At 37.9% G+C, this 11,457-nt stretch overlaps 1 protein-coding gene across 1 annotated transcript in view; it reads left to right on the top strand.

Moving 5' to 3' along the window:
- The first annotated feature begins 1,924 nt into the window (after positions 1-1,924).
- Positions 1,925-11,457, top strand: part of DSG3 (desmoglein 3) — a 37,490-nt gene continuing 27,957 nt past the window's right edge. The window contains exon 1 of the mRNA XM_069467844.1: positions 1,925-2,039. Within this exon, the coding sequence (XP_069323945.1) occupies positions 1,925-2,039 (115 nt within the window). The remainder of the gene's footprint in view (positions 2,040-11,457) is intronic.

The following is an 11,457-nucleotide window of genomic DNA, read 5'->3' as shown; positions in this document are numbered from 1 at the left end:
TAGAAAAATAAAATTGCTCTTCTATCAAACCTTTCTTTGACTATTCTAGAAGTTTAAAAAGTGTTTTTAACTCTCATGTTACAAGCAAACTAATTATAATGGTGTTGGTAGTTTTTCTTATGTCCTCTGATTTAGGTTAGAGTCCAAATATTTAGGCATATCCAAGTAGGTAGCAGTGAGCATGTTGACTGCTCTGAGGGAGATGTCTTGAGTAATTAAAAGAGGACAAAAATAACCTATCTTATTAGGCAATCTACTTTTTTAAAAAGTTACAAATGAAAAGATATACAGTGGGAAAGATGTCATCTGAGTGTTATCAGAGAGCTGCTTTTGCAATGCACTATTTATATATTTCAAATATCTGGGACACAATATAACTGTATATTATTTCTAATTGTTTTTATCAAAACCTATATGAATTAAATTAAAAAGCTTCTACACAGCAAAGGAAACAATTAACAGAATAAATAAACAACCTAGAGAATGGGAGAAAATATTTGCATGCTATACATCCAATAAAGGCTATATTCAGAATCTACAAATAACTCAAACAAATTAGCAAGAAAAAAATAAACAACCTCATTAAAAAGTGGGCAAAAAACACAAACAGAAGTTTTTCAAAAGAAGATAGACAAATAGCCAGCAAACATGAAAAAATGCTCAACATCACTAATCATCAGGGAAATGCAAATTAAACCCACAATGAGACATCACCCTACTCAGAATGGCCATTATGAAAAAGTCAAAAAATAATAGTGCTGGGGTGGATGCAAAGAGAACAGAACACTTGTACACTGTTGGTGGGACTGCAAATTAGTACAACCTCTATGGAAAACAGTATAGACATTTCTCAAAGAAATAAATGTAAATTTACAATTCAATCCAGCAATCCCAGCTACCCAAAGGAAAAGAAGTCCTTTTATCAAAAAGACATCTGCACTTGAACGTTTATTGCAGCACAATTCACAATTGCAAAGATGTGGAATCAAGCTTAAGTGCCCCTCAATTCATGAGTGGATAAAGAAAATGTGGTATATATATATGTCATGGAGTAACAGCCATAAAAATGAATGAAATAATGTTTTTTGCAGCAACTTGGATGGAACTGGAGGCCATTATCCTTATCAAAATATCTCAGGAATGGAAAGAAAAAACACATGTACTCTGTAATAATTGGGAGCTAAATGATCGGCACACACGGGCACGAAGAAATATAAAAATCACTGGAGTCCAAAAGTGGAAAGGTTGGGAGGAGAAAGGGGTAAAAACTTACTTATCAGGTACAATGAACACTCTTCTGGTGATGGGCACACTAAAAGCCCCGACTTAAGCATTATACAAGGTAGTCATGTAACAAAAACATTTCTACCCCCTTCATATCTGGGGGGGAAAAAAACTATATTAATGATTGTTTGATGGGATTATTTTCTTCTACCTATTTGTAGTTATTTTCAACAAATGTATTATTGCTTAACACCTACATTTTGCTTAACTGTAGATCTACCCACACATACTCAGGCTAAAAATAAGTGCTCTTCCACAAGTTAGATTTTGGGGGATTTTTTTGTTTTGCTTTGCTCTTCAGTTTTTATTGTAACCAGAAGAAGCCAACTAGATTCTTTTTCAGTGTGGTCAGGGCTAGCTTTTGCACTTCCACATCATGAATAATTTATTATTCATCTGGCACCTTCCTATTAAACTTTGTCTTTAGCCTGTGAACTTTTCTTTCAGCTTCCAACAAAGGATTTCATTGCTTTAGGAATCGAGGTGTGTCTTAAGTTTTTACCTGGGAGCAAAAGTGATGCAAGCGTTTCTGGTGAGACCAATCCTTGGTTTAGGGTGGGGAGGGACCGCATAACAGGCCATCTGTAGACTCCTGCGGAAGACAGCAGAGACGCTGCTGAGGGCTTTTCTTAGACATCATATGCGGACTGCTGGCAGGACAGACGCCGCAGCTCACTTGGATTTGTTCACCGGGGAAATCAGAGACAACGATGGGGCTCCTTCCCAGAACCTCAGGGGCTCTGGCCATTTTAATGGTAAGTCCTGTGTTTTCCTAAAAATCTCAAACTTTCCCTGTTTCCTTCTTTGTTAGAGAATATAATATTTGATTGCTGAATCCCCTATTATAAATTCTAGAAAAATGCAGTACAAATAAACACTTTAAAATGAAATTGTAAAGATTTCCCATTTCCTCCTTTTTTTAAAATGTTATATTTTACATAGAAAAAATAAACCAGAAAGAAATGAATTTTAAAGTAACCATTTAGTATTTCTTTAAGTAACGAATTAAGTAATCCTATTCTCAGGTTATATTTTCTACAACACCTTCATTTTCTTCAAAGTTATGCTTTTATTCATTTTTCTAACACACACATGAAAACACATAAAAGGGAGGCACTTCTATTTTTCAAGATTGTATGTCTCTTAAGAATATGGCTAAGAACTCTACGTGCCTGGTCTTGATACCTGACATGCTTTTAAAATAGTCAAAGACCGCTGAATGAAAATCAAAGCAACGTTTTATTCAGAGAAGTTGGGAGGATTCTTAAGCAAATAGTGTTTATGTTTAGCCATTACATGCAAAAATAATAATAATCCAGGATTTGGGTAAAGAAAAACACATACAACATTTTTAAGCCGTTTTTTTTTTTTTTTTTTTTTTTCAGGAGAGTAATATTTCTGTTGATTGGGAAAGTTTTACTTAGTTTTATCTAAAAGAGAAGAATATTTGTCTGGAGGTTACAGACTAATTTATTCCTTAACTGTGTTGTTATAGTGAAGAAAAACAGGTTAAAATATTATCAGTTAGGCCGGGCGCGGTGGCTCACGCCTGTAATCCTAGCACTCTGGGAGGCCGAGGCGGGTGGATCACTCGAGGTCAGGAGTTCGAGACCAGCCTGAGCAAGAGTGAGACCCCGTCTCTACTAAAAATAGAAAGAAATTATATGGACAACTAAAATATATATATACAAAAAATTAGCCGGGCATGGTGGCGCATGCCTGTAGTCCCAGCTACTCGGGAGGCTGAGGCAGGAGGATCGCTTGAGCCCAGGAGTTTGAGGTTGCTGTGAGCTAGGCTGACGCCACGGCACTCACTCTAGCCCGGGCAACAGAGTGAGACTCTGTCTCAAAAAAAAAAAAAATAAAAAAAAAAATAAATAAAATAAAATATTATCAGTTACCTGAAGATATCAAAATAGTTAAATATACCTTAAATGAATATAAAAAAAAAATCCTAATGCTAATTCCAATGTTGTCAATAAACTGGGTTGGCTCAGGCAACAGTTTTCAAAATGTTACAGAGAATAGATCTCAAGATAGAACTTTCTACAAGCTAAAGTTGTCTACTGTTAGATTAGGCTGCTTTATGAGCTAGAATTTCCCAGCCTTCTCTCTCAAGACAATGTTCAAGCCGGAAAGGAGTCTCAGCTCTTCCTACGAGTCTGTTGCTATTATGACACGGTAACTGTTTTAGGTAACTAATGAGTTTATTTGAAACAAGAAATGCTGTAAAGAGAAATGTGACAGTTGTATGACTTTCCCACCTTTCCAACTGGAAATTTCTGGGCTGAACTGCAGGTAGCCTGATAACCCGTATGTCCAAGCTGATGACCAAGATGGGGAAGTTAGGGGTTTGGGGCACAGGGTGTTGCAATAGCGTTGCCTTAAGGACATAGAATTAGGACCACCACACACTAAGGGAAGTTCTTTTCCCTGCTTTGACACACAGACCACTCTCAATTTCCCCTCTGATTCTAGAGTGACTGTGAAATCCTTATATATTGGGTCTATTTTTTATCGTTGTATCCCCAATGCCTACTCCAATATCTGTCATACAGTGGATATATGATTATTTGAAGAATGAATAAATGAATGATTGAATACACCACCCGCCCACAGTGCCCCTATAATTCTAGTCGTGGAGGAAACTATGAAACATCAGACATTTTACTCCACTCAGGAAAATTTTACTCACATGCACACACACACACACACACACACACACAAGCTATTCAACTTCATTTATAATTGTTAAACTGAGTGGTCTACACCTGCTCTGTCCAATATGGTAGCTACTAATCACATATGGTTTTTAACTGCTTGAAATGTGGTCAGTCTGAATTGAGATGAGCTGTTAAGCATAAGATAGATATCATGATTCAAAGATTTAGTATGAACAAAAGAATGTAACATATGTTACTAATAATTTTTATGTTTATTGTATATTGAAATGATAGTATTTGGGCTATATTAGATCAAATTAAAGATATTTTTAATTTTAACATATGTTAATTAACATGTTAATTTCACCTTTTTAAAATTTTCTTAATGTGACTAGTAGAAATTTTAAAATTATACATGTGACTCGCATTTGTGGTTCTTATTATATTTCTATTGGACAGTGCTGTCTGCTATTAATGCTATTGGCAGGAGGCAGTGTCAGTCAGGAGTGAGGCAGGCAATCAAGGTGCTGTGGATACCGTGAGATCTGAACTGCTTTTTGATTAGTATAGATGGGCCAAAGGGAAATATCTTGGGTTGTCAGACCAGCATAATCAAAGGCAGGCACAATGATGGCATTTGCCTAGGGGCAATGGACACACCGGTTTGGCTGGAATGACAGTTTGCTTTGGAGAATCTGGACATGAGCTGGAAAGGCAGCTGAGGGTCAGATTGAAAAGCGCTTTCTATAAAAGCTAATGGAATCCTTTTAGAAATGGGAGCCACCCAGAGTTTTGAAATAGTGTGGTTATGGAAGACAAAAAAGCAATGTTTTTGAAAGCATTGTCAAGTGGGAATGCATACCTTTTGTTATTGAAGGGTGGGGTCTGAGAGGTGGAAGACATCTTTGGAGGTTTTTGGAATAAATCCACCATCCAGTGACCATACATGGGCTGCCTTAGCAAAGTCACAGACTTCAATCTCTAGTAAGACCACTGACTCATCTCAGGCCTTGTTTCCTCAACTGTCAAATAAGAATAATTATACCCCAACCCCTGCCTAATGAAAATGGCCATAGTAAGAATAAAGCAGCAATGTGTGCAAAAAAAAAAGTGCTTTGAGAAATATAAAGTGCTTTGTAAGACTCTAATTTTTATCACTTGTAAATATTTTAGTAATAGTGATAATTCTTTTTTTTTTTTTTTTTTTTTTTTTTTTATTTTACAGAATCAAAGAGTCTAACAGTATATCTTGTTAGATACAGTATGTCCTCATAATGTATACATTATTTCTTGTACAATGATATGAAATAATATGGGAAATATTCATGATAAATTATTAAGTGAACAGTGCAAGTTAAAAACAATAGTTTCATATTTTTTTCCCCCACCCCCCCTTTCCCGAGTCAGCACCTTCAAGTGTTACCACTCCCCAAACGGTGCGCAATGCACTCATTGTGTAGGCATACCCCCATCCCCTCCCCCACCCCCCACCTCAGTCTGATGTCCAATTGGTGTCGTTCCCAAGTTTGTATTTAGGTGATGATCAAGGAAACCAATTTTCTGGTGAGTACATGTGATGCTTGTTTTTCCATTCTTGGGATACTTCACTTAATATAATGGGTTCCAACTCTCTCCAGGAGAACCATAGAGATGTTGTATCTTCATCATTCCTTATAGCTGAGTAGTATTCCATGGTATACATATACCACAGTTTACTAATCCAATCATGTATTGATGGGCATTTGGGTTGTTTCCACATCTTTGCTATTGTGAATTGTGCTGCTATAAACATTTGGGTACACGTGCCTTTGTTACAGAATGACCTTTTTTCCTTTGGGTATATGCCCAGTAATGGGATTGCTGGGTCAAATGGCAGGTCTACTTGAATCTGTTTAAGATACCTCCACAATGCTTTCCACAGCGGTTGCACTAGTTTGCAGTCCCACCAGCAGTGTATTAGTGTTCCTGTCTCTCCACACCCACGCCAACATGTGTTGTTTTGGGTTTTTTTGATAAAGGCCATTCTCACTGGGGTTAAGTGATATCTCATTGTGGTTTTGATTTGCATTTCCCTGATGATTAGAGATGTTGAACACTTTTTCATATGTTTGTTAGCCATTTTTATATCTTCTTTTGAAAAATTTCTATTCATGTCCTTTGCCCACTTTTTGATAGGGTTGCTTGATTTTTTCTTGCTGATTTTCCTGAGTTCTAAATAGATTCTTGTTATCAGTCCTTTATCTGATGTGTAGTATGCAAAAATTTTTTCCCATTCTGTAGGTGGTCTGTTTATTCTCGTGACTGTTTCTTTGGCTGTGCAGAAGCTTTTTAATTTAATCATGTCCCATTCATTTATTTTTGTTGCTGCTGTGATTGCCTTGGGGGTCTTCTTCATAAATTCTTTGCCTAGGCCAATGTCTGTAAGAGTCTTTCCTACATTTTCTTCTAGAATTCTGATTGTATCACGCCTAAGGTTTAAGTCTGTTATCCACCGTGATTTGATTTTTGTGAGAGGTGAAAGCTGTGGGTCCTGTTTCAGTCTTCTACAAGTGGCTAACCAATTCTCCCAGCACCATTTGTTGAATAGGGATTCTTGTCCCCAGAGTATATTCTTTCCCGCTTTGTCGAAAATTAGGTGACTATATGAGGATGGTTCTATATTTGGATTTTCTGTTGTGTTCCACTGGTCTGTGTCCCTGCACTTGTGCCAATACCAGGCTGTTTTAAGAACCACGGCCTTGTAGTATAGTTTGAGGTCTGGCAAATTAATACCTCCCATTTTGTTTTTGTTGCTTAAAATTGCTTTTGCTATACGGGGTCTTCTTTGATTCCATACAAAGTGTATAATTATTTTCTCTATGTCTGTAAAGAATGATGTTGGTAATTTAATAGGGATTGCATTGAATCTGTAGATCACTTTGGGTAGTATAGACATTTTAACAATGTTGATTCTTCCGATCCACGAGCATGGTATATTTTTCCATCTATTTGCAAGTTCTGCTATTTCTTTTCTCAGTGTTTCATAGTTTTCCTTATAGAGGTCCTTTACCTCTTTAGTTAGATATATACCTAGATATTTTATTTTCTTTGTTGCTATTTTGAAGGGTATTGAGTCTTTAATTTGGTTTTCCGATTGACTGTTATTGGCATATATAAATGCCTCTGATTTGTGTATATTAATTTTGTAGCCTGAGACTTTGCTGTATTCGTTAATCAATTCCAGGAGTCTCTTGGTTGAATCCTGGGGGTTTTCCAGATATAACATCATATCATCAGCAAAAAGTGAGAGTTTGATCTCTTCCTTCCCTATTTGGACTCCCTTGATTCTGCTCTCTTGCCTGATAGCTCTCGCAAGGACTTCCAATACTATGTTGAAAAGTAATGGAGACAATGGGCAGCCCTGTCTGGTTCCAGTTCTAAGTGGGAGTGCTTTCAGTTTTTCCCCATTTAGTATGATGTTGGCTGTGGGTTTGTCATATATGGCTTGTATCATTTTTAGGTAGGTTCCATCAATGCCTATTTTGTTAAGCGTTTTTATCATAAAAGGGTGTTGAATTTTGTCAAATGCTTTTTCTGCATCTAATGAGAGTATCATATGGTTTTTGTTTTTGCTTCTATTTATGTGGTGAATTACATTTATAGATTTACGTATGTTGAACCACCCCTGCATCTCGGGGATGAAGCCCACTTGGTCGTGGTGAATTATTTTTTTGATAAGTACTTGGATTCGATTTGCTAGTATTTTATTGAAAATTTTTGCATCTATATTCATGAGGGAAATTGGTCTGTAGTTCTCTATTTTTGTTGTGTCCTTTCCAGGTTTTGGTATTAATGTTATATTGGCTTGGTAGAACGTGTTAGGGAGAACTCCATCCTTCTCAATATTGGAGAATAGTTTATGTAGGATGGGCACCAGTTCTTCTTTGTATGTATGGTAAAATTCAGGTGTGAACCCATCTGGACCAGGGCTTTTCTTTTTGGGAAGGTTTTTTATTGCTGTTTCGATTTCAGTTCTTGATATTGGTCTGTTCAGGTACTCTATTTCTTCCTGGTTGAGCCTGGGAAGACTATGTGTTTCTAAAAATCTGTCCATTTCCTCCACATTCTCCAGTTTGTGTGCATAAAGATTTTTGTAGAATTCATAGGTGATATCTTGTATCTCTGTAGCATCGGTTGTGATTTCTCCTTTCATGTTCCTAATGGAGGTTATTAGAGATTTTACTTTTGTGCTCTTGGTTAGTCTAGCCAGAGGTGTGTCTATTTTGTTTATCTTTTCAAAGAACCAACTTTTTGTTTTATTAATTTCCCTTATAGTTTCTTTGTTGTCCTTTTCATTTAGTTCTGATTTGATCTTAGTAATTTCTCGCCTTCTGCTGGGTTTGGGATCGTTCTGTTCTTCTTTCTCCAGTTCTTTGAGTCTATTCGTTAGGTTGTCTATTTGTATGTTTTCTGTCTTTTTGATATAGGCATTTATGGATATGAATTTTCCTCTCAGGACTGCTTTAGCTGCATCCCATAGATTTTGATAAGTTGTATCTCCATTGTCATTTATTTCAAAGAAATTTTTGATTTCCATCTTGATTTCTTCTTTTATAGAATAATTATTCAGGAGAAGGTTATTTAGCTTCCATGTCTTTGAGTAAGGGTGAGGGTTTCTGTTTGTGATCATTGTTACTTTTATTCCGCTGTGATCTGAGAAGATGCATGGTATAATTTCTATTTTTTTGAATTTTTGAAGACATGATTTATGTCCTAGGACATGGTCAATCTTAGAGAATGTCCCGTGAGCTGATGAGAAGAATGTATATTCTGTGGACTTTGGGTAGAATGTCCTATAGATGTCAGCCATGCCCATTTGTTCTAGCATTCTATTGAGGTCCATTATGTCTTTGTTTATTTTCTGTTTAGAGGATCTGTCCTGTACTGTCAGTGGGGTGTTAAAGTCTCCAGCTATTACAGTATTGTTATCTATCATTTGGTTGAGATCTAGTAGGGTTTGCTTTATGAATCTAGGTGCACCTAGGTTGGGTGCATATATATTGAGTATAGTCATGGCTTCTTGATGAATTGTGCCTTTAATCAGTATGTAGTAGCCATCTTTGTCTTTTATTATTTTTGTTGGTTTGAAGGCTAAGTTATTGGAAATTAAGATTGCCACACCAGCTTTCTTTTGGTTACCATTTGCTTGAAATATCGATTTCCATCCTTTTATTTTCAGTCTAAATGCATCTTTGCAGGTTAGGTGAGTTTCTTGAAGACAGCAGATACTTGGATTGTATTTTTTTATCCATTGGGCCAGTCTATGTCTCTTGAGCGGGGAGTTCAAGCCATTCACATTTATTGAGAAAACTGATAAGTGAGACAGTTTTTTGTTCAGCTTGTTGGGTAGAACTTCATTGTGATGTTTTCTCTCCTGGGCCAGTGTGGTATCTGGGATTTGATCTTTAGCTCTTGAGTAGTTTTACATTCGTGGATCTTTCTTGTGCTGATCCGTGTATAATTCTCTTTTGAGTACTTCTTGGAGGGCTGGTCTTGTCTTGGTGAATTCCCTCAACCTTTGTTTATCTGAGAATGTCTTGATTTCTCCTTCGTATAGAAAACTTAGCTTAGCTGGGTACAAGATTCTAGGCTGGGCATTATTCTGTTTCAGAAGCGTGAAAATGGGGCCCCAACCTCTTCTTGCTTGTAAGGTTTCAGCTGAGAAATCTGGCGTAATTCTGATGGGTTTTCCTTTGTAAGTTACTTGTTTCTTTCTCCTTACAGCTCGGAGAAGTGACTCTTTAGTGGATATTTTGGTCAGCCTGATGACTACGTGGCGTGGTGTTTTCCTATTTGCTATGAATCTCCCAGGGGTCCTTTGAGCTTCTTGAATCTGTATGTCTAGAGTATTGGCAAGGCCTGGAAAATTTTCCTCGATTATGTCTTCAAATAGCTTGTCCAACCCTTGCTTATTATCTTCTTCACCCTCAGGAATGCCAATAACTCTCAAGTTAGGTTTCTTCACATAATCCCACATTTCTTGAAGACTCAGATCATTTCTCTTACTTTTTCGATCTATCTCTGTGACTGACTTATTTAGTTGGAAGGAGTTATCTTCAATTTCTGAGATTCTTTCCTCTGTTTGATCTACCCTGCTCTTGAGACTTTCCACAGTGTTTTGTAGCTCTCTGAGTGAATTCTTCACTTCTAGGAGTTCAGTTTGGTTTCTCTTCAATATTTCAATTTCTTTAGTGAATTTTTCCTCCAAATCCTGTATTTTTTTTGTGTTTTCCTTGTGTTGTTTATCCATTGATTCTTGTATATTATTCAGCTTGTTTATGATCCATAATTGGAATTCTTCCTGTGACATGTTGGTGTTTTGAGTCTGGTTTGTGTCAAATGGTTGGGAGCTGGTATTTCTCTTTGGGGATGAGCTTTCCATTTGATTCTTTTTGCTCTCCGTGTTTTTTCGCTGGGCCCTTCCCATCTAGATTTGTCGTTGGATCTTTACTTATAGGTTTAGTCTGGTTAACAGGACTCTTTGTGCTCTATTCTTAGGCTGTGAAACAGTCTAGGTATGTTGCTTCTTTTGGCAAGAGGGGGAGTTGCTGTAGCTCCCACGGGCAAAAGTCTGTCTTGGCCCAATGTCCCCAGGGATCAGGTTCCACACTCTCGCTTCTGGAGAAGTATTCAGTGTTTACACTTGGGCAGGGATCCTATATAAGGTCCGTGGACCAGGGGAGAGGGCCGTCCAGGGAGCCTCTTGGTACCCTATTGCTCCGCAGTGACTTGGCTGTGGGCTCTATAGTGGCAATTGCGTGCCCGCAGATCTCCGGCCCTGGGGGTGACTACTCAGGATCCGGTATGTACCAGAGCCAGGGACCTGGCCCGTTCCGAAGCTCACCGTGGGTCCCCAGTTTGAAGGCGAGAAGAGAGGAGAAAGAGAAGAGAAAAGAAAAAAAAAAAAAAAGAAAAAAGAAAAGGAAAGAAAGCAAAGAAAGAGGAGAAAACGAAAGAGAAAAGAAAAAAAAGAAGAAAAAGAAAGAAAGAAAAAGAAAAAAAAAAAAAAAAAAAAAAAAAAAAAAAAGAAAAACGGAAAAAGCCAAACCAAAAAACACCAAAAACGCCAACAAAAATGAACAAAAACAAACTACATAGCACTTCACCACACCGCAAGGCAGAAAGATACACAGATCTGAAGTATATAATTCAGCGACTCAATGTTTTTTTGTTTGTTTGTTTGTTTGTTTTACGCCTTAGCACAGCTCCGCCCCTTCACTTCCGCTCGGCTGGGTCCGGAGGGGCCATTAGATGTTTTTGTTTTTACGCCTTAGCACAGCTCCGCCCCTTCACGCCCGCCCGGCTGGGTCCCGGGCGGTTTCGCAGTGGATTTCAAGATGACGTCTGCGCGCCCGCACAGCTCCGAGGGTGGTGGGGATCCAACCTCCGCGCTCAAAAAGGCGCGGCAGCCAGAGGCCCAGAGGGCAAAGGTGCCCGCCGAGGCTGTCCGCCACCGGAAAAAAAAAGAAAA

This window comes from Eulemur rufifrons, chromosome 5 (assembly GCF_041146395.1).
Source record: "Eulemur rufifrons isolate Redbay chromosome 5, OSU_ERuf_1, whole genome shotgun sequence".
NCBI classification, from domain to species: Eukaryota; Metazoa; Chordata; class Mammalia; order Primates; family Lemuridae; genus Eulemur; species Eulemur rufifrons.
Note: the sequence above shows the minus strand (reverse complement) of the source record. Positions and strands in the feature narration are given on the sequence as shown.